This window comes from Salvia hispanica, chromosome 2, assembly GCF_023119035.1.
Source record: "Salvia hispanica cultivar TCC Black 2014 chromosome 2, UniMelb_Shisp_WGS_1.0, whole genome shotgun sequence".
Classification (NCBI taxonomy): domain Eukaryota; kingdom Viridiplantae; phylum Streptophyta; class Magnoliopsida; order Lamiales; family Lamiaceae; genus Salvia; species Salvia hispanica.
Window position 1 is genome coordinate 27,048,047 of NC_062966.1, and position 27,929 is coordinate 27,075,975.

At 38.2% G+C, this 27,929-nt stretch overlaps 2 protein-coding genes across 2 annotated transcripts; both read left to right on the top strand.

The window, feature by feature from the left end:
- Positions 1-3,981: 3,981 nt before the first annotated feature.
- Positions 3,982-10,187, top strand: LOC125206626 (receptor kinase-like protein Xa21). Its single transcript, XM_048105866.1, has 11 exons — positions 3,982-4,036; positions 4,135-4,278; positions 5,166-5,309; positions 5,556-5,699; positions 6,019-7,005; positions 7,126-7,503; positions 7,560-7,772; positions 8,162-9,187; positions 9,297-9,625; positions 9,998-10,004; positions 10,105-10,187. Exons 1-11 carry the CDS (start codon positions 3,982-3,984, stop codon positions 10,185-10,187), a joined length of 3,510 nt encoding a protein of 1,169 aa, XP_047961823.1.
- Positions 10,188-20,238: 10,051 nt separating this feature from the next.
- On the top strand, positions 20,239-22,904 carry LOC125206628 (probable LRR receptor-like serine/threonine-protein kinase At3g47570). Its single transcript, XM_048105867.1, has 5 exons — positions 20,239-20,273; positions 20,581-20,648; positions 21,032-21,244; positions 21,856-22,452; positions 22,552-22,904. The coding sequence occupies exons 1-5, from the start codon at positions 20,239-20,241 to the stop codon at positions 22,902-22,904; spliced, it is 1,266 nt and encodes a 421-aa protein (XP_047961824.1).
- The last annotated feature ends 5,025 nt before the right edge of the window (positions 22,905-27,929 follow it).

Sequence of the window (27,929 nt, forward strand, 5' to 3'; positions counted from 1 at the left end):
ATTTTGCAAGTTGAGTTTGTACATTCGATTCTTGGCCATTCCGACACGTGCAATTACGTAACCTCTTTTATCCTTCAATTGCATCATTTGATCTTTGATGAATACCGAGTAGCCCTTCCCCATTAATTGTCCCATGCTCAGAATATTGCTATTCATATTCGGCACATAATACACATTTTCAATAGTACTTTCTTCACCATTGTGCAAGAAACTGATTTTACCTCGACCTTTTACTTCAATTTTTGAGGCATCACCAAATGATACATACCCATCTTTAATTTCTTCCATCTCCGTGAAGAGATGTTTGCGCCCACAAATGTGATTGCTGGCACCGGTGTCAAGATACCACACCGTGTCTACATCAATATCAGGAATGGTGTCATCATATGCCATCATGAGAACACCATCTTCTTTTTCCTCCTCTTCAGCCACGAGATTCATGTTCTCTTCTTCCTGTCTCGGAGATCTACAATCTCTTGCATAGTGTCCGTGTTTGCCGCAATTGTAACAATCAACGTTGGGACGATATGAACGGCCGCCTCTGCCACGACCTCGGCCATCTCCGCCACCACGACCTCTTCCTCCACCACGCCAATTTTGAGCAAGATTTGGTTGTTGTCTTTCATCGTGGTTGTTCTTTTTCTCATAGCCTCTTCCATAACCAGTATCGCGGCCTCCAAAGTTTCCTCTTTCTTGGTGATCGTGCTGCACATACATGGCTTTTCTTCATTAATTGTCGCCTTGGCTTGCAAGGCCTCATCAAGTGATTCTTGTTTCTTCTTTTTCTTTCTTTGTCCGTGTGCCTCCAGGGATCCAAGCTAAATCATCAATGGTCATCTCCTCTAGATTTTTTGATTCTTCAATTGCACACACCACGTTCTCAAAATCCTTTGTTAATGATCGTAGAATCGTTTCTACGACCCTGGCATCGGTTAGGTTTTCACCGTTGCGTTTGAGTTGATTTACCACCGTTTGGACACGAGTGATATAATCAGAAACTCCTTCTGTCTCTTTCATCTTCATGGCCTCCAATTCACCTTCCAAGGTTTGGAGTCGTACTTGTTTGACTCGGTCAGCGCCTTTGAACACTTTCTGCAATGTTTCCCATGCCTCTTTGGATGTCATGGCACCAACATTTTTTTCAAAGCCGGAATCATCTACGGCTTGAAACATGAGATATAGAGTGGTCTTGTATTTCATACGCTTCTCCCTCCATATCCTTGTATGAGCTGCAGACATGGCCTCGATTTCATCTTGACTCGGTTCTTCATAACCGGTCACAACTAACTCCCACACATCTTGCGCGCCAAGAAGTGCTCTCATTTGAATGCTCCAATTGTCGTAGTTCATCTTGGTAAGACGGGGCAGCGACAGATGCCCCACTGACGCCACGCTGGTGCTCGCCATCGGCTCTGATGCCACTTTGTTGAAATAAAAGGAGATGGAATTGCTAATCGTTCGTACTGGTATCCGGTCGCTGGCGAACGACCAGGGGTGGATCGCCACGCGGCGGGGGTCGTGGTGGGCCGCCCAAGTCGTGGCGGTTTCGCACTGGATTACGGCGGGTTGCCCCCAGTCAATACAACCGATGATCATTGCACTTCCTCCTCAATTTCCATGAGTTCGAGATGAAATGCACCAGATGTTAAGAGCCCACTTCTCTTAACGAAAAATTCCTGTCACGACACACACACAATACCACAATTCTGGCGCCCTCAACAGTAGGGTCGGCGGCTGGCGCGGAGGTCTATCGGTCAGCAGCAAATTAGGGTTTCAAGAGTATTACACAAGTAATTTGGACAAATAATTCTTCATTAATTGAATACGGAATTAATGAAAGCCCTATTTATATTGTCTAAAGACCCTAGGGTTGGTTCACCTTAAACCTATTCATCGGGAAAGATTCCAAAAAAGAAAAACCCGACGGGGCTTATAAACCGCCCGACTCCATAATGTTTGCAAAAATAAATAAAACAAAATATTCAACAATAAAACAAAACTAAGAAAGCAAAAACTAAAGATATTATGCGCCTCACTTGGCGACGTAATTCTTGAAGAAGTCCTGAGGCTTGATGTTCTCCCTTGGCCTAAGCTTCCGGATGGTCGTCTCCTTCTTCCGTGCCACGGTTTCTGGCACCTCTTCCTCCTCCGACTGTCTCTCCGTCGTAGCTGTTGTCTCCCTCTCTATCACCTCATCGTCTGTTCTCACATCATCTCCCGTCGATGTTGGAGTCGATCGGTGGAGTTGGGGTGTCTGTAACATACTACAACAAGAATCAGAACAAAAAGGCTAAGACAAAAAATAACAACCTTCCTTTGAGCAAGTTTCCTCAACTTAGGCACTTCATCCATTAGCCTGGCCTTGATGCGCCGCACCTCCGCATACAACGCCACCACGGTCGCCCTGTCCGTCTCATACGCAGCAATCTTCGATTTCTGGAGACGAAAATCAGATCCCAATAATAATTTTTTGGGGAGCGAGGTTGATTTGGGAGTCGAAGGTGGAGTAGAGGTGGGCGACGGCGTCGTCGGAGAAGGCATTCTGATCGCGCTGCTTCTCAATATCGTATTTTTCGTATTTCTTGCGGATGAAATCTACCCCGAACAGAATGTCGTAAACGCTCATCTTATTTCAATTTTTGTTTTGATGATTGAGGGCGATACTAGATTTGTTGGGGGAATGAAGAGAGAGATAGAGAGAATCAGCCTGTTAAAATTTTTAATATCTTGTCCCATATCAATTTGGTAACAATCCTAGCTTGTCTATACAAGTGTGGATAACCCCTCCCTTATAAGGCCTTTTAAGGGGTGAGTGGCCCCTTTCTTATATGGTATCAGAGCGGGCCCAAGTCGATGATGGATTTATCCCTTTATCCCTTCTCTTGCCTACCCACTTGATGGAAGTCCGATGTGTCATTTCGGCCCACACGTGAGGGGGCGTGTTAAATATTTAATATCTTGTCCCACATCGACTTGGTAACGATCCTAGCTCACCTATATAAGTATGGATAACCATGCCTTTTAAGGGGCCTCTCTTTCCCGCCATTCTTGCCTTTGCTTAGCTGTGTTTAGTGGTGCATGAGTTGTTTAAGAGGCTAAGCAGTTCGATTATTGATGATGGATTGATACATAAGGTATGGATTCGTGTTTTGTACTTCATCGTGCTTTTTGCTAATTTTAGCTGTTGTCTGAGGACTTTTATGGTTCAATTCAGTCGAGTAGATTGTAAACTTGTAATTTGACATGTGATTAGGTGCTCTTTAAGCTGATGCACATAGTGAAAAGTTTTAACGATATCATGATCAGATAATAAGTTTTTGGAAACTGGTTAGTGCTTGACTTGATTAGGTGCACAAGAGCTACTTTAAGCTCTACTTGGGCTTGAACCAATCAAAGCTTTTGCAGGATCAAATGGTACAGAAACAACAGAAATGTAATTTTCATCATATTCTGCTTTTCGATCTGTGTTAAAAGTTAGCTCAAGAAACAGCGTGCCATAGTCCACAGTAATGTAGTGTATGCGCACTGACCTGCGCAAATGGTCGTTTGCTTGGTTTATCACGGTTATCAACTAACAGGATTTAGCTTTTGGTTATAATATCCTAGACCCTTCTCTAAATCATTTCCTTATAATGATTTGTAGAAGTATTTATTTTGGATATTCACATATATTTCATTTTACATTTGCATATAATTCTTGCGATGATCAATGGTAGAATTTGCTTAAATATCACAATTTCAGGAGGAATTCCAGCCGAAATAGGGAAACTTACACGACTAGAGTTATTAAACCTTGGAAACGCCTCTTTAACTGGAAATATCCCATCCTCCATTTTCAACATATCTACTTTGACAACACTGAGCTTGGCCTTCAACAACTTATCTGGTAAATATCAAATTTCCTGAACACATGGATGCTCTATATAGTCACTGTGCTTTCATATATAGTTTAATTTGCAAAGTAAATTTCCATAATTTGAAATGTCCATAATTTGCAAAGTAAATTTCATATATCTGTTTCTTAACAACTTACAAGGTATGTCCATAATTTGAAATATTACATACACCCCCTTGATTCACAAAATTCCTTCAACTATTTATCACTTTGTTTCTTCAACTTTGTCTAATTTGAAGGGCCAATTCCACCAAATATATGGAAATGCACACATCTTGAGTGCTTGGCTTTATCCAACAACAATCTCAGTGGTATCATCCCGTTCGAAATTGGGAAAATGAGCATGCTTAGGGAGTTGTATTTGGATGAGAACGACTTTCAAGGTATGCTTATCTAATTTCATTTTTGTACAATGATTTTTACGTAGAAGTATTTATTTTGGAATTTATTTTGGATATTCAAATATAGTACTCCTAGTATCTTATTTTACAGCAGAAATTGCATCTAATTGTTGCGATGATCAATGGTAGACTTTCTTTAAATATCACAATTTCAGGAGGAATTCCAGCCGAAATAGGGAAACTTACACGACTAGAGGTGTTAAACATTGAAAGCGCCTCTTTAACTGGAAATAGTTGCGTCATTTTTCCATTTTGGAAAGTTCCCTCATAGTTGAGTCATTTCCATATATAGTAACTTTTTCCTCTTTCTTACTTTACTCTCTCTTCCTTTATTATCTCTACTTTATTCACTTTTTACTTTATTCTCTCTACATTTTTTCTCTTTCTTACTTTTTATCTATTTATTTAACACACTCAACATTTATTTCTTAAACTTCGTGCCGAAAATTTCCGCCTCAGCTATGAGGAACGGAGGGAATATTGTTTATCATTTTTTGCGATGATCAATGGAGGATTTTCGTTAAATAACACAATTATTTCACGAGGAATTTCGGCCGAGTAGTTACAAAAAATTATCACTCCAAAACTACCATGGATGATTGTGAATGTAATCCAAGTGGGCTGAAAAAGCTTCACGTTCTTACTATACAATAAGTTCTCATATGAACATCTCCACATATATACATAAACGCATTACTATTCTCCTTTCTTTATAGTTAGAATGTTAGTCCACTGCACCACACATGTAAAATTACTGAATTCATGGAGTATATTTTTAACACTAGAAAAAAACTAAAAAGTTTCCACCTCTGAGTTTGGTAATGTTTTTGTGTATAGGAGCAGGCTAACAGTCATATAATAATTTGTAGGTCATATTCCAGCAAATATATGGAACTGTAAACATCTTGAGTTCTTGTACTTAAACAACAACAATCTCAGTGGAACCATCTCTCATGCAATTGGAACTACAAGCATGGTTAGAGTGTTGAAGTTGACGTACAATCATTTCACAGGTATCAATACTTGATCCTTTCTTACTTTTGTTTATGACTTCCTTTTTGGCCTCTATGTACTCTTAACATTTTTTATGATAACAAATATCCTTTAGTAAATACATCCTGTTAGGAAAATTTTTAATGCAATAACTCTTTTTACAAATTGATAAAAAATCAATTACAAAGGAGATGATCAGTAATTACATGAGGGACTAACAAACTAACAATAGGAAGTGACTAATTTGAACCCTCTATAATTTGTAGGTCATATTCCACCAAATATATGGAAATGCAAACATCTTGAGATCTTGTACTTATACAACAACAATCTCAGTGGAACCATCTCTCGTGCAATTGGAAATACAAGCATGCTTAGAGTGTTGGACTTGTCAAACAATTATTTCACAGGTATCTATACTTGATCCTTTCTTCCTTTTGTTTATGACTTCCTTAAATTATTTGGATGAAGTTCGATGCTTAATTTCTCACATGGATTTTACCAATTAAACAACTTTTCCTTTTTGGCTTCTTGGTACTTTTAACATATTTTATGATAACAAAAATCCTTTAGTAAATACATCCTGTTAGGAATTGTTTAAATAACTCTTTTTTCAAATTAATAAAAAAAATCTTCAAATTTGAGTAGGTGGAATAAGGGATCTATTTAAATTATTTTATGACATGGTATGTGTAATATTGTAATATTCAATGTGGACATATATGGCAGGTGAACTACCACAAGTGATTGGCACTCTGCCATTACTCGAGGAATTTACTGCGTACAATAATTCCTTATATGGATCCATCCCATCGTCCTTATTCAATACATCAACAATGAACGAGTTACAAATTTTGTACAATGAATTTTCTGGTACTCTTCCATTAGATATGGGGAATTCATTTCCAAATCTTGAATGGCTTCTTTTGTCCCATAACAGACTTAGTGGCCCAATTCCAAGCTCTCTCACCAATGCTTCTAAACTTATCTTCATGGATATGTCTGACAACTCCTTTAGTGGCTCCATACCCAACTTTGGTAATTTGAAGCTTCTACAAAAGCTTTTCCTTGAGGAAAATAATTTGAGTGGAGCAGAATTCCCAACTCAGGAATTGACATTTCTTTCTTCATTAACTAATTGTCGACATTTGAAGGACCTGGAAGTATCAGACAATCCACTGAACGGAATCTTACCTGCTTCAATTGGGAATTTTTCCATCTCTCTTGAGTACTTTTGTGCTTCAAACTGCAATATCATAGGTGCTATTCCGCTTGAAGTAGGAAACTTAAGCAGTTTGCTAAATCTATATTTGCATGATAATTTTCTGAGTGGTGTCATTCCACCAACAATAGGAAAAATGAAGCAACTCCAAATGCTATATCTTTTTGACAATCAATTGGCGGGATCTATCCCTAACGATCTTTGCCGATTGTATCATTTGGGGGAGTTGAGCCTTTATGAGAACATGCTTGTGGGTCGAATACCTGAATGCTTGGGTGATATTAAATCGTTGAGAGAGATCTATTTAGATTCCAACCAATTGAATTCAACCATCCCTCCTAGCTTGTGGATTATCACAGACCTTGTGATTCTGAGCTTGTCTTCCAATCATTTGAGCGGTAAATTGTCATCTGAGGTTGGAAATTTAAAGATGATCAACTCTTTGGATTTGTCATCTAATCAATTTTCAGATGTTATTCCTACCTCAATTGATGGTTGCCAATCACTAACATTTCTTAACTTATCAAAATAATATGTTTAGTGGCTCCATTCCTCAATCATTGGGAGAGGTTAAAGGTTTGATTACATTGGATTTATCATACAATAATCTTTAGAAGGCCTTCCTTTTCTTGAAAATTTTAATGTTTCCAACAATAAGCTAGAGGGAAAAATTCCAGATGGGGGCAATTTTCCGAATTTCAGTGCTCTGTCTTTCTCCCACAACATAGCTCTTTGTGGTCCTATAAAATTTCAAGTTGCACCTTGCTCAGAAAATCATCGTAGATCATGGTTAAAGAAACTCATTGTGTCATCAGTGGTTTTAGTTGTCGTTGCGGTCATTGTAATGCTTATTCTCATCAGAAAGCATAAACAGAAAACAGTGGCACTCTCTGCTGATATTCCACCATTAACTACTGAATACGGAAGAGTTTCTTACATAGAACTTGAACAAGGAACACGTTCATTTTGTGAAACCAACCTACTTGGAAGAGGTAGATTTCTGATGGGCTAAAAGTTGCAGTAAAAGTGTTCAACTTGGAACTTCAAGAGGCATTAAGGAGCTTTGATTCGGAAGCTACTATATTGAGCAGCATTCGACACAGGAACTTAGTTCGAGTTATTGGATGCTGTTCTAATATGGAGTTTAAAGCATTGATCCTCACATATATGCCAAATGGGAGCTTGGATAACAACCACATCGTAGGTGTCATTCCTTCAGAAATTGGAAATTTAAGTAGTGTGCTGTTTATTGAGCTCGGAGGTAATCAGCTGCGTGGACCCATTCCACCATCAATTGGGAATATGAAGAAACTCCAAAGAATGTTTCTTTACGAGAATAAATTGGGAGGGTCTATCCCTAGCGATATTTGCCGAATGAATAACTTGGGATGAATAACTTGGGGGATTTGTACCTTGATAAAAACATGCTTACGGGTCCAATTCCTGAATGCTTAGGTGAAGTTCAATCCTTGAGAATCATCAACTTAGGCTACAACCTGTTGAATTCCACCATCCCTCCCAACTTCTGGAATCTTACAGATCTCTTGTTTTTGAACTTGTTCTCAAATTATTTGAATGGTCAATTGTCATCTGAACTCGGAAATTTGAAGTCATTCTCCTATCTAGACTAGTCCTTCAATCAATTTTCAGGTGATATCCCCACCTCAATTGGTGGTTGTCAGTCATTGGAATCTCTTTACTTATCAAATAATTTGTTGGATGGATCTATTCCTCAATCCTTGGGAAATGTTAGAAATTTGATAGCATTGGATTTATCTTACAATAACCTTTCAGGATCTATACCCAAGTCATTAGAAGACCTTCATTTTCTTGAGTATTTCAATGTTTCCAACAACAAATTGGTTGGGGAAATTCCAGAAAGGGGTTGTTTTGGCAACTTGAGTGATCAATCTTTTTCCCACAACCTTGCCCTTTGTGTTCCAATAAGATTTGAAGTTCCACCATGCACAAAAAATCTTCATAGATCAAGAAGCTTGATGAACTTTATACTGCCTTCCGTGATTTTAGCTGTGACTATGGTGATTGTCATCCTCGTATTTATAAAGATATGTAAACCGAAGAAATCACCAGTGCATCCCACTGATATTTCACCGGTGACTGAATATAGAAGAGTTTCTTACATAGAACTAGAGCAGGGAACAAGTGGTTTTAGTGAGAGCAACCTTCTTGGAAGAGGAAGTTTTGGTTCGGTAATTGAAGCAACACTATCTGATGGGTTGAAAACTGCGGTAAAAGTTTTTAACTTACAATTACAAGGAGCTGAAAGGAGCTTTGATACTGAAACTGAGATACTTGGGAGCATTCGACACAGAAACATTGTTCGAGTTATTGGATGTTGCAGTAGCCCAGAGTTTAAAGCTCTGGTTCTCACATATATGCCGAAAGGGAGCTTGGATAAATGGTTATATTCCAACATTCATTGTCTAGATCTTATCCAGAGACTGAAGATAGGAATAGACGTTGCGACAGTCTTGGAATATCTTCACTATGGCCATACATTCCCCGTTGTCCATCGTGATGGAAAGCCAAAAAATGTTTTGCTCGATCAAGACATGGTAGCTCATCTTGGTGATTTTGGCATTGGGAAGCTTTTTGACGATGAAGAAGTTGTCGCCCAAACACAAACATTGGCGACCATTGGTTATGCAGCACCAGGTGATGCATAATTCTAAACTTTTCATCTTTAATGATATTATAGTCTTTTGTTTATAAAAATGTCTATGTTTAATCGAAAATATACTAATGATGCATGTTGCACGGCTAGAGTTGGGAATGGAAGGGAAAGTGTCCACACAAGGAGATGTGTACAGTTTCGGGATAATGTTGCTCGAGATGTTTACAGGGAAGAAGCCGACAGATGATATGTTTGATGGGGAAATGAGGTTAAAAGAGTGGGTAAGTGAATCATTACAAGGAAACTCAGTTCCTATTGCACACGCTTTGCTGTCTGGCGAAGATCAAGATTTTTGTGCAAAGGAGCAATGCGTGTTGTCAATTTTTGTGGTGGCAATGGCATGTTTAGTCGATGTACCTCATGAAAGAATCAACATGATTGAAGCAACGACTACTCTCCAGAGGATCTATGCAACAATGGTAACAGAAAAACATCGTCCACCATACGCCTTTTCTGTTACTATTCACGATAATGGGTTATGATGCTTGTAGCATAGTGAACTCATATTGTCTAAAGACTATGTCAATAGATCATGTGGCAAGTATAAGTTGCGAAATTGGAATTGTTGAGGATGTTATAGTAAGAGTGGGATTGTGGAGGTGAACTTTATACTATTGAATAGGTCAAATAGACCACTTAATTAACTTGCTCTTTGTTACTCAAGACCAATATGGTTGAGGATTTACCACTGTATGGTCAAGAAAAAATGTTAATTCTTTTATGCATTGCTTTAGTAGTTAAGAGAATCATTTGTTGTAGTTGGATAATCTATGGTTATCAAATTCCTTCAGCAACCAGGTATGTATGTCTATCTATAACCCACAGTTTCCGATATTAGGAGATGGATTCAATATTTTTCGTTTGTTTGACATCTCGATTTTCTGTGTCTTTCTATCAGTTTCCCCTATGCTTCAGTGTTATCTGGTGATAGAGGCTCATGGTGGCCTTAACCAACAGTGCTCATCGGTGTGGATTTCCTGACCGTTATGTCTGATTCGGCTTCCTGAAACAAGCTCGTAAATGTGTAAACGTATTAGTCTGTCCTTGTTGTGTGAAGAATGAAATGATCAACAATTTCCCATCTGTTGCATTTAGTTGTAGACTGTAGTTATACGGTTTTCATTAGTGATTCGTTCGACGAAAATGACTCCCATGTGCATGAACAATATCAAGATTAATATTATCTCTATGCTGCTTTCACCATTTGTAAGTAAATAAATTTGGAACTATGAACATAGATAACCAATTCTTGTTGCACTTACATGGATATACACCCTATCGCTGCCTCACATGAAAGACATTATTTCAAGAACTTGAGAATATGGGAATCGAAGTGTTGTTTTATTTCATGCATCTCCGGTTCACTTTTAGTAGTAGTGCCTTAGCTACTATATTGTTGCACCTACAGATTTACAATTTCAAAAAGTCTTAAGCTTGACCACTTGAACTGACTTACAAAGTAGGACATGGCGGCTTTCTCATGCTTTTAAAAAAATTTAAAAATTAAGATACAAGTAATTTTTAAAATTCAAATCATTGTTTTTTAATTTTAGAAATATCATATAGTTTAAATAAATATATGAAATTAGAGATCAAGAATTGAATAGGCTGGATTTAAGGAATAGAGTTACGCGCGTTAAATGAAAGTTCATTTGTTAATTGTGACTGTTATGATTACAACTTACAAGTTACCTTTAAAGATTAAAATGTGATACAAATACAAATGGTTTCTTCTTGTGATCAAACTACTATTTTTTTTAAATAAAGGTTGCTGTTTATTAATGACTTTAAAATCTGCGTTACATGAGTATATGATTTGAGAGGTCAAAAAAATTATGAATCATTATTATTGATTTCATTTAAAATAAATGATATTGATTCGAAAAATTGAAAGAATGGCAAAAGCTACAAGATCTTGTAATAATATTAATCCAAAATGTGTTGTACTATTTGTGCTCGGTATGCGTGTGGCGGCTAAAGGAAGAATGCAGACCTGTAGGGAGGGAGGAGAGAATAAGATAGGGTGGCGATTGGAGAACAGAGATTTTTTTCCGGTGTATAAGAAAAGGCGTGATAAGTAATTATTTCCGGCGGTTAAGAGCATCTCCAAGAACAGTCGAAAATGCATTTTCGGAGGTAAATATTTTTCTTCAACCGTAAATATTTTTCGATTTTGCAATATAGGCCTATAGTTAATTTTTGTTTGAAATTCTTATATGTTGATGGAGGCAAATTAGCCTATTGAGAAGATGGAGTCGGAGCAGGTAAAAGAAAGTGCAATAGATGATGACTGGCGAAGATGGAGGGTAGCAAAGAACGATGGAGGCGGTCATACGATGTAACATCCCGACTTTTATAATCTTGTTAAGGTGGGTAGAGTGTAACATCTTGACCTTGCAAACATGATCAATATCTAACTCCCTTCTCATCCATTTACAGACTCAACATTCCACAACCTCTACTAAGTCCAAACAATGTCTGAACTTAGAAACTGGCAGAGGCTTAGTCAACATATCAGAAGCATTATCTTCAGTTGGAACCTTCACTACCTTAATCCTCCCATTCTGGATTTCATCCCTGATAAAGTGCCTCCTCACATCAATATGTTTGCTCCTCTCATGGAACATCTGATGTTTCGCCAAACATATTGCTGAGTTGCTGTCACAATTGATCCTTACTCGATCTAGATGAATGCCAAATCTTGAAGAATTCCTTGTAGCCATTTCCCTTCCTTTGCAGCCTCAGTCAGAGATATATACTCAGCTTCAGTTGTGGATAAAGCAACCACTGACTGCAAATTCGACTTCCAACTAATTGTTGTGCCATATAGTGTGAAGATGTAACCACTCTGAGATTTTCTATTATCCAAATTTGCTGCATAGTCTGAATCACAGAAGCCCTCCAGAATATCATTCCTTTCTGACCAAGTTTTATCTCCAAACTTCAAACCAACATTTGCAAATCCTCTCAGATATTTCAAGATCCACTTTAAAGCATTCCAATGCTCTCTTCCTAGTTCAGCCATATACCTGCTGACTACACTAATTGCATGAGCCACATCTGGCCTTGTGCAGATCATTAGGTACATCACACTGCCCACAATGTTTGCATATGGAATCAATCTCATCTCCTTTCTATCTTCATCTGACCCTGGCATCTGCTCTTTACTTAGTCTAAAATGGCTAGCCAATGGAACAGATACTGAATTTGCATCTTCCATCTGATACTTCTTAATCACCTTGTTAACATAGTCTGCTTGAACCAACTTCAACTTTCTCTTCTTTCTGTCTCTGTAAATGTCCATGCCAAGTATCCTCTTGGCCTCTCCCAAATCCTTCATATCAAATTTGAGCTTCAAATCATCCTTAATCAGTTGCAGCTCTTTCTTGCTGGATCCTGCCAGTAGGATATCATCCACATACAACAGTAGATAGGCAACTATCTCTTCACCTTTTCTCTTCAAGTATACGCAACTATCAAAGCTAGATCTCTCAAAATCCATACTCACCATATGCTCATGAAATTTAATGTTCCACTGCCTACTGCTCTGCTTGAGCCCATATAGACTCTTCTTCAACATACAGACTTTATCCTCTTCCCCGGGCTTCTCAAAGCCCTTAGGTTGAACCATGTATATTGTTTCCTCTAGATCCCCATGCAAGAATGCAGTTTTAACATCGAGTTGATGCAACTCCCAATTAAATTGAGCAGTAAGGGCTAGTAGAATTCTGATGGAGGTGTGCTTGACCACTGGAGAGAATACTTCAGTGTAATCAATTCCTTCCACTTGTGTCTAGCCACCAATCTAGATTTGAAACGTATGCTTTCAGTCTCTCCTACTTCTACTTTCTTCTTGAAGATCCGTTTACAACTGATTAATTTTTGAGTTCCTGGATCCTTCACCAATATCCAAGTTCCATTCTTCAACAGAGAATCTATTTCTTCTCTCATTGCCTTTCTCCACTTCTGACTTTCCTTGCATTTTATGGCCTCCTCATATGTTGATGGCTCTGAATATATCAACACCTCAGCCACACACAAAGCAAAGAAACTCATGTCATAGTCAGAGAATCTATCTGGAAGCTTGGTGTTTCTCCTTGGATTTCTCCTTGGTTCCTGACCCATAACTGCAGGCTGATCATCTCCACCATGGGGCTGTTGACCTCCAGAAACTCCACCTTCATCTGAACTCTCTAGAACCTCAGTATCCTCATCATTATCAGATCTAGTGGACCTTTCTCCAACCTCAAAATTCTACACATTACTACCAGCAGTGGCTTCACCACTCTGTGCAGCTTTGAATGGCATTTCATCCTCATTAAAAGTCACATCTTTGTTCACTATGATTCTCTGACCCTCTTTATCCAGATTCCATAACCTTTAGGCTTTCACATTCTCTTGAAACCCCAGCAACACACACTTCTTGGCTCTGGGCTCTTGTTTATTCTGCTTTATGTGTGCATAGGCTGCACATCCAAAACTCCTCAAATCGGAGTAGTCACCCAGCTTCCCAAACCATCTCTCATCTGGAGTTTCATTATCAATGGCAGATGATGGGCATTTATTGATGAGTATTGCGATAGTAGCAATGGCCTCAGCCCAAAAACTCTTAGGCAATCCAGAGGAGAACAACATGCATCTAACTCTTTCAAACAATGTCCTATTCATCCTCTCAGCAACCCCATTCTATTGTGGATTTCTAGGGGCTGTCCTGTGCCTTTTGATCCCCTTTCCCTTGCAAAATTCCTCAAACTCGGCTGACAGAAATTCCATGCCATTGTCTGTTCTTAGGCACTTCAGAGTGCTCCCTCTTTCATTTTCATATCTTGTGTGCCACTCTTTGAAGTTTGCAAAGGCTTGAGACTTTTCCTTTAAGATATACACCCACACTTTCCTAGAATAATCATCTATGAGAGAGATGAAATATTTGCCTCCACCCATATACTCTGTTTGTGCAGGGCCCCATAGATCACTATGAACATACATGAAGGGGGCAATAGAGCTGTGTCTGCTAGTTGCATAAGGTAGTTTCTTGGCCTTCCCCAGGATGCATGGCTCACATCTACCAATAGTATCCGATGCACCAACTTTGATAGCTCCTTGCCTAACCAGTGCCCCGATCCCCTTTTCACAAACATGGCCCAACCTGGCATGCTAAGAATCCATATTCACTACCTGAGAAAATAAAACAGCTCCTGCCCCAACCATTGTCTCTGCCAACAAATAGTACAAAGTGTTTCTTCTTTTGGCCTTCATGATGATCCTTGAATTCTTAGTGACCCTGAGTATCCCATCTGCTGATTCAAACTTATACCCTTTTGACTCCAGAACTCCTAGAGATATGAGGTTTCTCCTTATCTTGGGTATAAACCTGACCTCTGTCAGGATCTTGATGCTGCCATTACTCATTTTTAGCTTGATCTCTCCAATCCCTTTTACCTCACAAACCTTATCATTGCCAAGCATAACAGATCCTTGAGAACTACTGAAATTATGGAACCAAGATTTATGAGAGCATATATGAAAACTGCACCCAGAGTCCATTAGGACTCCTCAATAACAGCTCCATCATAAATGTTCAAGGCCTCCGGTGCCTCCACTCTCCACCACCAAGTTTCTCCTGCTCCTGCTTTCTTTTCCAGGCAAAACATGCCTTCTTGAGGTGCCCAGGTTTCTTGCAGTAGTGGCAGCTTCTAGTCTCCTTTCCACCCTCACTCTTGTCCCTTTCTTGCTTCTTTGTGAACTTTTTCTTGGGCCCCTTCTTGCCATTGTTGTTGATATACAAACTCTCAGCTGCAGGATCTGGCTGCTTCACTATAGCTCTCTGAATGTCCTTGCGCTTGAGAGCCAAATGTACCTCTTCATAGCCATTCTTTGATTCTCTCCCAAGAAGCATGGCATCCTTGAAATACTCATAACTTTTGGGAAGGGAATTCAGCAACGTTAATGCCTTGTCCTCATCTTTGATCTCCTCATCTATGTTTTCAAGATCATCAATGCATTTCCCAAAATCTTCAAGTTGCTCAGCAATATCTTTTGTATCTGAGATCTTGAAGGTCAGCAACTTCTGCTTCAAATGCAGCCGATTTGCAAGGGACTTTGTCATGTACAATGACTCTAACTTCTTCCACACACCAGATGCAGAGTCTTCCTTGGAAACTTCCCTAAGCACCCTGTCAGTGAGATTCAAGATCAAGGTGCTATATGCCTTGTATTGCATATCTTGCATCCTAGCCTTCTCCTTCTCATCTGCCTCACACTTCTTTCCTTCATCTTCACTGGCGCTTAGTATCTCCCATAGGCCTTGCTGCATCAAGATGGCCTTCATCTTCAGCCTCCATAACCCAAAATCGTTTCAGCCTGTGAACTTCTCAACTTCAAACTTTGTTGTAGACATTTTCACAAACAATTGATCAGCAACTTGGTGAGATCAGCTCCAAGACAGAACACACACTCTGAATCGCCCAAGATCGGCTACAATCAACTCCAATCGCCCAAGATCGGTTGCATTTAAAATCCCACTCGCCCAAGATCAGTTGGAATCTCGATTCCCACAGACGGCGCCACTTGTTAGGATTTAACTACTTGATCTACACAACTAATCGAGCAAGAAATCGAAAGCACACCGAGGATCTAACAAGGTTTGGCAAGGTGCCTACATCCACGGAGAAGTATTATGGAATTTATTGATCAAGTGTGAAAGAAGAAGAAGAAGAAGATGATGATGTCTCACTCTACAAGATGATGTGCTCTCAACTCTCTCTAAGCAAGAGCTTTCCTATCTATCTTTTTGAAAGTGATATTGTGCGTGTGTTACAACTATAAAACAAGAGGAATCATCTAGCTATATAAGAGAAGTTACAACCGAGCTAAACTCAAACTCCCTTCCAGCTGTCCCAATCAGTTATAACTGATTCTTCTAACGGCTAGTTCTGAGCCTCTTGGTCTAGCTCACTTCCAGATCTCTCTTTTTCCCGAGCCAATTGCTCCAGCTTGATGAACCTCACGTTTGCATGGGCACACCACAACAGTTAGGATAGATTTCCCTTAACAGTTTGGACCAATAATAGTGATGTTAAAGTTACATATTTCTCAGCAAATACATTAATTTGTCAGGCCAGCAGCTTGCATTTTGTTAATTTGGGTCGAATATATATTTAGCTCTTTATAAATGGTTAAGAAGTGGAGGTTTAGACTTTATTTTATTCGTTAAATGAGCTTCCAATTATCATTTGCTTCAGTTTGATACTACTATGTTTTACTTAGCTCAAAACTCACAACAAAATATAAGCCAAGCCCAATTAATATAACCAAAACTTGTCAAAATCTCTATACACTGATACACCTTTCACTTCACATAATTAAGGCCCAAACTAAATTATGCACCTAGGCCCAAATCTATTGTACGCTTAAACACACAATTACATTATAGAGAGAGTTATGATAGATATTTATGACTCTCATATATAACAATTATTCGTGTTTAGTCCATTTAACATTTATTATTTTTGTTTCATATATTTAGTGCAATTCTAATTCTTTAGAAATTCTTTATACTTTTATTAATTTTATAAGTTACATATTTCTCAACAAATGCATTAATTTGTCCATTATATTTTTTACTTATAAAAAGAAAGAATAAAGTATATAAAATTAAAAGAATCGAGTAAGATGGCTAATTTTTACATAAAAAATTTGTATTCATTTACTTGCAACGTGCTAAAAGAAAATTTAAATTACTTAACATATGATGGAGGGATGATTAAGAAGATAGTATTACAAATCGAGAGGTGGAATAATTGAGTGTAATCTATATGTGTCCCGCAAGGTTTTAATTAATTATATGTGAGATCAATTTGTTGGACCATATAATTTTAGATGGCTGATTCGTTATTAATGAAAGACTTGTAAAGTAGGTCAAGTAATAATAGTGATGATAGAGTACTTATTAAGAATAAATTAACTTAATTTGCTTCCACTTTAGTTGTACGGATCAGCTTTCACTTTAGTTGCTCCATTAAAATATGTTGCTTATATTTTGTGGGATTTGTGTTGTGCTTGCTTCTTCATGGATGTAGCATAGCTATTTATAAGTGTACAATTCATTAGAAAGCTTAACTTACTTAAGTGTCAAAAAAAAAAAAGGAAACTTCATATGCATAGGCTTAGCCATCATCTATCTTCCTCGTGTGTTTCTAACATATTGCCAAAAGTGTAATACTCCACACATCTCCTACAAATAAAGGTTCTGGGTCAATACGCGAATTTTAATACATAATTTGTAAAATACAAATGATATTAAAAGAAAAAAAATGATAGAAAACGATTATAGATCTCATTTCATTAAAGAAATTTTTTTATCAAAAATATAAGTAGATTAATTTTAAAGAAATGGAAGAAGATGGAAAAAACACTTCTAACCATGCCATTATGAACTACCAAAATGATTAATACGTTTTCATAAATTACGTGTCACATAATCGATTGCGAGTAAGATGAGGCACCAATATATGTATTTTTAATATCAATATAGCACATAAACCTCTAATTTCTAAACTGCAAATCGAATACAATAATTCTCTATTATTATTTCCTTTATTAGGGTGGATATTCATCAATCTTAATTTTCCTACCACACATAAGTCGATCTGTCGATGATATTATTCAACCAAAAGGATCCAATTTTACATATACAAAATATATTCGACAATTTCATCCTGCCAAGAAGAATAGTCCACCGCGTGTTGACGAAGACTCAAATATTGATTTCGTATAAATAATACTCCACTAAATAGTATACTCGTTTCATCCTACCGCAGATAAGTAGCATTCTTTTTTGGATTGTCCTATTATAAATTATTACATTCTTTGGATTGTCCTATTATAAATTATTACATTCTTTGGCAAAAACACAACACATCTCCATTTTCTTTATTCTCTTTATATCGCTTTATGTATTAATCTATTTCCTACTTTACGTTCTCACTATTTAATTCACTTCATAATTTTCTTAAATCTCGTGTCCTGAAAAATATCTCTACTATAGAAATAATGGAGTATCATGCATTAGAGGGACAATGAAATTCTATAGAAAATTTTAAAATACTAATAAATGTATACTGTTAAAGATACAATAAATTAAGATTATGCGTGTGAGAAAATGCAAAAATTAGAAGGATAGGATAAGATTTGACTTGTAAACACTGTACAAATCGGATTCCGTTCAAATAGTGCTAAGAAAATTATCCTTCAAAATCTCAAACTTAAAATTTAGAAAAATTCAACCTCCATCTGAATTTTTCGGCATCTACCCCGAACTCGTATTGATTAGAAGATAAGCGTCTTGTCAATTGAATTATACTACGACTATATCAATACTCCCTCCATCCCATTTAAGATTTTCATATTTCCTTTTTAGTTTGTCTTACTCTATTTTCTATATTTAGAAATAAATCACTCTCTCATTTTATTCTCATTAAAATATTCAATCATTTTTTTTTCTCTGTACTTATTCCACCTAACAATCCATTCTAAAATCCTGTGCCACTAAAAAATAGGACATCTTAAGTGGGATGGAGGTAGTATTATATTAGGTTGAATTTTATATATTTTTCAGTATATTATATGTAAAATCTCCTAAATAAGTTTATCTTCATTTTTGTGAATATAATTGACACCACATATTGTATATTTTGCTTGCATTAGTAAAACATAAATATAAGTGTGCCAAGTTGAGTTGACGAAGACGACGATTTGTTGATCACATAATACAATCTATATAAATCATGACAGTCTGGAAATTGTTTACATTTGTTTTTTAACCTTTCCTAATATTGTGTTTACTTCACAAATTAAGCCTCGAATATGTTTATTTTTTTAATAATTCATAAACACCACATATAATAGCAATACTGGAATACTTCTATTTGATAGATTTTTTTATTTCATTATTTTAAAATAAAAATAGAAGTGTGATAAGTTTAGTTGACTCCGACGACGCAATATATGTACAAATAAATAAAGTGGAATTTGTTTTCATTTCTCTTAGGCTTATCTCACATTTTGTTGTTACATATAAATTTCTACAATACCATGTGCTGCAGACGGACACATGCACATGTATCCTTCACATATTTTTCAACATCCTAAATACCTTTAAATCATATCACTAAATATTGGATGTGTTTGGTTTATGAGATTGAATCTCACAATTGAATCTTAGATGAATAATCATGTGATAATTAGTCATAGTCAACCCTCTCCAATTAAAATTATCATATCACTAAAAATTCTGAAATTAGAAAGTTCTCATTTTTCGGAGATAGGGTTCAAATTGAAATAATTTTCTTTTCACTTTTAAGAGAATGGAAGTATATTATTTACTGCTAAAAATATCTTTGTTTAATTTGGAAAAAGCAATGATTGAATTTTCATAGATTAATTATGTGTAAGTGAAGAGCTATATATTATATATTGAAGATGTGACACAGACACTGTTAATATTCCACATGTATATTGGGACGGATATTTCATTGTCGAAAATTCAAATAAACTGAATCCTCATAAATTAAATGGAATCGAAATAAATTTTAGTTAATATAAATGATCAGAATCTAACATTGCAAACAAGCCAGTGTATCAAAGGAATCAAAACAGCAAATTAATGGAGGGTTTTACTTTTTCCTGTGCTCTTTCAATCTTGTTCTTGAGTAGCTTTACCCTCTCCTTGAATTCTGTCATAACAGATAAGCATGCTCTTATTTCCTTCAAAACTCCGTCACTTCCGACCCTTATGCTATTTTGAGCACCAATTGGTCTCAAAATACATCAGTCTGTAATTGGGTTGGTGTGTCGTGTGGCCTCAAACACGGCCGTGTCACTGCTCTTAATCTCTCTGGATATCTTTCGTTTCTCAGATATTTGGACATCAATTCCAATAGTTTCACGGGGATCTACCATTTGAGCTCTCTAAACTGCGACGTTTGAAGGTGATGAATGCGGTAGTAAATTCATTCACTAGAGACATACCAACATGGTTGGGCAGTTTACCTCAACTAGAGGAACTCTGTATGCACAACAACACTTTCTTCGGTACAATTCCTGCGTCTTTGTTTAACAATTCCAAGTTGCAAATATTAAACTTGAGCCATAATCAGTTGAGTGGGCCCATACCACATGTTGTTTTCAATGTGTCTCCCCTTAGAGAAATCAGAATTAGAAATAATAGCCTATCAGGCGAGCCGCCAAGGGATATGTGCAACAATATACCCAACATCAAAATACTGTCACTCCATAATAACCGACTTGAAGGGCAGATATGGCCAAATAAATGCACACATCTTGAGATACTGAGCTTATCTTTCAATAATTTCAGTGGCAACATCCCGTGTGAAATTGGGAGACTGGAGGTGCTTAGAAAGTTGTACTTAGGGTACAATAATGGTTTTCAAGATATAAATTACAATAATATATGGTTTTATTGTCAATTTGTTATATGTCAAAAACTCTAGTTTGCATGTCCTACAACTTGCAAAGTGCTTATTCATTATTTACACACTGTAAAGCTTCTCTATTACATATACTCCTCTGCCTACAAAAAATAGAGCACATTCATTTATGAAAAGTTTTCAACTAATAATAACCATACACATCATTCCACTAACACTACTTCTCACTTACTTTTTCTCTCTCTCTTACTTTTTTCCTTTCTCTCTTACTTTACCAATTCTACATTAAAACCCGCGTCATACACCAATTGCTCTATTTTTCGTGGACGGAGGGTGTATATAATTATTTGTTCAAGGTATCTCATTTCATAATTTCAGGAGGAGTTCCAACAGAATTTGGAAATCTTTCAAGACTAGAGATATTAAGCATTAACAGTGCATCTCTAACCGGAGATATTCCATCTTCAGTCTTCAATATTTCTTCCTTGACAATCCTGACATTATCTGCCAATAGTTTGTCAGGAAGTATCCCATCTTTCCAAAATCTACCAAAGCTTGAGAAGTTATATCTTGATATTAACAAATTGACAGGTATGTATGTCAATCCCATAAGTAATATATGTCGCAAATGTATTCCTCGTCTGGATAAGGTTATTAGATTTTGAGATACAAACTAGTCACGGTACATGCACAAGTAAAGGTGATCAAATTATATTTAAAAAATTGGTAACCAAATTTAATCAAATCAAAGCAATATTTAAATTCCGCATCCTAATGGCTGGAAAATGTCATTCTAAAATATTGGTATATTTATCCAAAAATACTGATCGGTATAATTTATTGCACTGGAAAAAAAATTGTCTAGGGTTCCTTCTCATAAGAGTCAAGGGTTCGAAAATCTCACAAATTAGGTGGCTAGTATTTATTGAAATTTTTCCTAATATTCTCACTCACCCTTAAACAAATAATTCACCTCATAATTTAATTAATTACATGCCACATCATATAATCAACAAGTTTGACTTTTCAAACTTCCAACGCATCCATAGACTCGACTCGGTGAAAGAAACTCATGCAATAAATTCATCCATCAAATAATTCTAGTCTCCCACGTCATCAATAAAATTCTAGGGCTCTAGAATTAGGGTTCGAAAATATGGGATGTTACAGTAATGCTTGTTCTCATGACGATGTGTAAGAAGAAAAAGTAGAACTCTCTGCTGATATATCACCACCAACTACTGAATACAGAAGAGTTTCTTACATAGAACTTGAACAAGGAACAAGTTCATTTAGTGAAACCAAACTACTTGGAAGAGGTAGCTTTGGTTCTGTATTCGAAGCAACACTTTCTGATGGGTTGAAAGTTGCTGTAAAAGTGTTCAACATGGAACTGCAAGGAGCAACAAGGAGCTTTGAGGCTGAAACTACTATACTGAGTAGCATTCGGCACAGAAACTTAGTTCGCATTGTTGGATGTTGTTGTAACAAAGAGTTTAAAGCATTGATTATGACATACGTGCCAAATGGAAGCTTGGATAAATGGTTACATTCCAACATGTATGGTTTGGATCTTATACAGAGATTGAAGATAGCAATAGATGTTGCAGCAGCCTTGGAATATCTTCACCATGGCCATAAATTCCCAGTTGTCCATTGTGATATAAAGCCAAGCAATGTGTTGCTCGATCAAGATATGACTGCTCATGTTGCTGATTTTGGTATTTCCAAGCTTTTCGATGGAGGAGAAATGTTCATCCAAACACAAACAGTGGGAACCATCGGTTACGCAGGACCAGGTGATGCATGTTATATACCGTTTGTCATACTTATATCTTGTCATAGAATATTGTACCTAATTTTGGAAAAAAAATGTTGAATGCATGTGATACAATTAGAGTTGGGAATCGAAGGAAAAGTATCAACAAATGGGGACGTATTCAGTTTTGGAATATTGCTGCTAGAGATGTTCACTGGTAAAAGGCCAACAGACGATATATTTGGTGAAGAAAGGAGCTTAAAATGGTGGGTAAGTGAAGCTATAGAGAAGAATACAGCAACTGAATTGGTGGCGCCTGCTCTATTATCATGTGAAGATCAACATTACTCTCCAAAGGTGAAATGCATGATATCAGTGTTTGAATTGGCAATGAAATGTTTAGCTGATTCAGCCGATGAAAGAATCAACTTGATTGAAGCAGCAACTGCTTTGCACATGATCTATGCTACAATTGTGGCAGGTACATTTTAGCAGGGTAAGTGTAACAGCCCGCCCTCCTAGGGTACAATAAATGCGGCGGCTGCTACCCTAAACCAACTCTAAAGAAGTAAACATAGACTAGGGTTTCATTTAAAGAGTGTTGACCAAAAGAATTGAAAGAGATATCAGAGTATTAAATGCAACAACTTAACCTAGATGATTAGAGGAAAGAAAAGTATCATAAATCATGATAAAAAATCTCGAGAGTACGACATCATCTCCAAGTCAAAATCACAAGAAAAACTAAGGCTTCGACCCGAAGGCCAGATGCAAATATTCCAAAAAGAAATTCTAGAGTGTATCAAAAATTCAGCGGAAAACGACCAAGAGAAAGTATAGCTATGTATGAAGACACAACTACGCTTGAAGTTCAACATATCCTTTTTAATTCATTAATCTGCTCAACACCCGCCACCACTCGTCGTCATTCAACCTGCACATAAGGAAAACACATGCAGGGCTGAGTATTTTGAAATACTCAGTGAGCTCGTTGCCAAAACATTTTATAAGTTATGCCACCCTTACCAAGTGAACTCGAGTTTTAAGCAGTTATAAAAGGAATATCACGAGTATCACAAAATATATTTTCATAGACTGGCCAGTCAAAATAACCTCCCATTTTCTCATCAATTAACAATCATTTCATGGTGCGACGAAAGTGTGGCCACACTTTTCGCCCACGAGACCGGCCGACTAGCAAGGACGGCTCTCGATCCCATTGTGTACACAGCCTGGTAGGGCTTGCGGCCCATACTCAGACCCGAATTCGTATAAGCATATCCAACAATCACATTTAAACAAACATAGGCATGGCATAACAGTTAAACCACCCTTATAACCCCGAACAACATTTTGATAAAATAAAAGAGAGTTTTTAGAGTAAAGCCCACCTCGACTGCTTAGTTTTCAAGTAGATTCGCTTTTCCGTTATCCGGCTTCGCAACCAAAGTTTCACCTTTTAATCACATAGTCACATATCACAAATTAGGTTCAATACTACTCTTACTCATGCATGTCTTATTACTTTTCCCTCTTCCCAACGATTTATCTTATCATTACTAATTAATCAAGATCATGTTTATCACACACGAAGATTTAACCATCAAACACACACTACACAACACATCACGGCACACACACACACACGCCACACACACACATGGCACACACACATACACATGTCCCCACATCCCTTTTTATCCCTCTTTCACTCAACCAAGATGCATGAGGGTTCAAGAAGACCGATTAATCGGTTGGAAGAAGAAAAAGAAGAGGTAGAAGAAGAACAAACATAACTCTTAAACAAAAATACCTTTTTAGCGAAAAACAATCGGTAGAAAACAAGTATTAGCCTTGATTCTTCAGAGTTCTTGGATTAAACTTCAATTTCTTCTCAAAGGATGAAGGATTAATGGAGTAATGTAGAAGAAAAATTGAGAGAGTGTGTGGGAGGGTGGGGGCCGAAAATTATGGGGGCTAGGGTTGATGTTTCTCTTATTTATAGTGCTCAACAAGATCTTTAGGTAATTAGAATAGAATATTTGGTAAGATCTCATTCTCCCAATTAATTAAAATAAAATAAAATAATATTGTGAAGTAGGGAAGAAGAATTAACAAAAATAGATCCTAGGGCAAATCCCTATAATTTTCGAAAATGAGGCTCTCCAACTAGCCATGATTTTGTTTTGGTATTTATTCCATATAGAATAAAATATCATGGAGCAAAATAAAAATAAGAATTCTCCCAATTTGGAGTAGAAATAGGCGTCCCCTATGCCTATTTAAATAAGGCATGGATTTTTTAATATTGACTAAAATAAGGTAAGGCAAGATCTCTTGAAGTATGGAAAGATTTGGTAGAATATTTAAATTCTAGGTATGGAAGGAAATCAAGTAGGGAGTCAAATAAAATAAAATAATTCATTCCTTCCCAAAAATAGTGATTTTCGAAAATCACTAGAAAAATAAGGGGGCTCGATTTTTCCATCTCTAAACAAGGAAATAATTGGCTCTTGGAATTAATTTGGATAAATATCCCAAGGATTAAATAAATTCCGGAAAAATAGAAATTCCTTCTCCAAGGGGCTAGGGTTCGAAAATTACAAGAATTAGGGTGACAAGTATTTATGGAAATTTTCCTCTAATATTCTCACTCACCCATAAACAATTAAATTGCCACATAATCTCATAACTTAATATATCACATGCCACATCATTAAATCAAATAGTTTGACTTTTCAAACTTTCAACAAAAACCCTAGGCTCGACTTGGCCAAGGCATCCCATGAAATAAATGCATTCACGACTCCATGTCATCAAATAATTAATTCTAGGGCTTTAAATTAGGGTTCTAAATTCCGGGATGTTACATATGCCGATCGTTGCTTGGAAGCTGTTGTTGTAGGCGAACTCGATCAAAGGGAGTGCGGTCTCCCAACTTCCGTCTCGGTCGAGCACCACGGCTCTTAGCATATCCTCGAGAGTTTGTATCGTTCTTTCGGATTGTCCATCGGATTGTGGGTGGAAAGCGGTACTAAAGTTTAAGCGTGTTCCAAGCTCGCGTTGTAGACTAATCCAAAATTTCGAGGTAAACTTCGGGTCACGATCAGACGTAATCGTCACTGGGACTCCATGTAGTCGCACAATCTCTTGAATGTAGATCCGAGCTAGCCTATCCGATCCATGGGTTACGGGGATTGGTATGAAATGCGCACTCTTGGTAAGTCGATCGATGATCACCCAAATCGCGGTGTTCCCTTTAAGGGTTTTCGGCAACGCAGTCACGAAATCCATAGCGATGTGCTCCCACTTCCACTCGGGTATCTCAAGCGGTTGTAGCTTCCCGTACGGTCGTTGGTGTAAGGCTTTCACCTGTTGGCAGGCTAAGCAACGTTCCACGAAAGCTGCGACATCTCTCTTCATGCTTTTCCACCAAAAGGAATTTTTCAGATCCTGGTACATCTTCGTGCTCCCGGGGTGAGCAGTGTATGGGGTTTCGTGCGCTTCGCTCATGATCTCGTTCCTAAGACTCTCGTCGTTCGGCACGCACAGTCTCCCTTCAAAGGTAAGAGCGTTATCGGAAGCCTCGCTAAACTGTCCGGACTCACCGGTCCTTACTTCGACTCGAATCTCCTCCAATTTCTCATCTAGCCGTTGAGCTACAACGATCCTCGTCCTTAGATCAGGTTCTACTACTAACGCGGCGATTCGGCCTTTCACGGTATCGGGTGTTCTAACTACTTCTATCCGCAACTTACTCAACTCTCGCACTAAACTTTCCTCTTCTGTTAGAAAAACAGCGAGTTGCGAATGGTCTCTACGGCTTAAAGCGTCTGCTACCACGTTTGCCTTGTCGGGGTGGTAGTTGATACCACAATCGTAGTCCTTCACTAGCTCGAGCCATCTCCGTTGTCGCATGTTCAGATCCTTCTGCTCGAAGAAGTACTTTAAACTCTTATGGTCCGTAAAGATTTCACACCTAACTCCGTAGAGATGGTGCCTCCAAATCTTTAGGGCATGCACTACGGCGGCTAACTCTAAATCGTGGGTAGGGTAGTTCAACTCGTGCGGTTTCAACTGTCGCGACGCGTAAGCGATCACCTTGTTGTTCTGCATCAACACACATCCTAATCCGACTTTCGAGGCGTCGGTGTAAACTACGTAGTCGACTCCAAGCTCTGGCACAGCTAACACTGGTGCGGTGGTCAATTTCTCCTTCAAAAGCTGGAAGCTTGCTTCACACTCCGGCGTCCAGTTCACCTTGATTCCTTTCTTGAGCTGCTGGGTCATTGGTCTCGCTATCTTTGAGAATCCTTCTATGAACCTTCGGTAGTATCCTGCCAAACCCAGGAAACTCCGAATCTCGTTCTACGTCGATGGCGACTTCCACTGTTGTACCGCCTCGACCTTAGCGGGGTCCACTCGGATTCCCTCTGCTGACACGATGTGCCCTAAGAAGTTGACTTCCTTCAGCCAGAATTCACACTTGCTGAATTTGGCGTACAACTTCTCCTTTCTCAACGTCTCCAGCGCGATCCGTAGGTGTTCCGCGTGCTCCTTCTCGTCCTTCGAGTAGACTAAGATGTCATCTATGAATACTAAGACGAACGTATCTAGGTACGGGTGGAAAACTCGGTTCATCAAATCCATAAACACGGCTGGGGCGTTCGTCAGACCGAACGGCATCACCACGAACTCATAATGACCATATCTGGTACGGAATGCGGTCTTAGGTATATCTTCCCTTCGTACTTTCAGCTGATGGTATCCGGACTTCAAATCCATCTTAGAGAACACTCCGGCTCCTCGGAGTTGGTCGAACAGGTCATCTATCCTCGGCAAAGGGTATTTGTTCTTGAGGGTCAATTTGTTCAACTCTCTATAGTCGATACACATTCTCATTGACCCATCTTTCTTCTTAACGAAGAGCACCGGTGCGCCCCATGGCGAAACACTGGGCCTAACGAATCCTAAATCCATGAGCTCTTGCAGCTGAATCTTTAACTCCTCTAACTCCTTAGGTGCCATGCGGTACGGCGCCTTTGATATGGGGGCGGCTCCAGGTTCGAGATCGATCGTAAATTCTAACTGCCTATCTGGCGGCGGTCCAGGTAACTCCTCGGGAAAAACATCGGGAAAATCTCGTACGACAGCAACGTCTTCAAGCCTTGCTTCCTCTTTCTCTTCTCCGTGGAGATAGACAAGGTAGGCCGGGCGTCCTTTCTTCAGCATGGCGGTGGCTTGTAACGCGGAGACTATAGCGATTCGTCGGTTCATCGAGATTCCGTGGTACACGGCGGGTTCCATACCCGGGGTTTGTAGGGTTATTAGCCTCTCTTTACAACGGATCGTTGCAAAGTTCGCAGTTAACCAATCCATTCCTAGGATCACGTCAACGTCTCTCATCGCCATAACTCGCAGGTCGTGAGCAACTAACTTAAGTTCTCCTAGTACGATTTCTACGTTCAAGCAAAAACGAGAGATCTCAACCAGTCCTCCTACTGGTGAGGACACCAT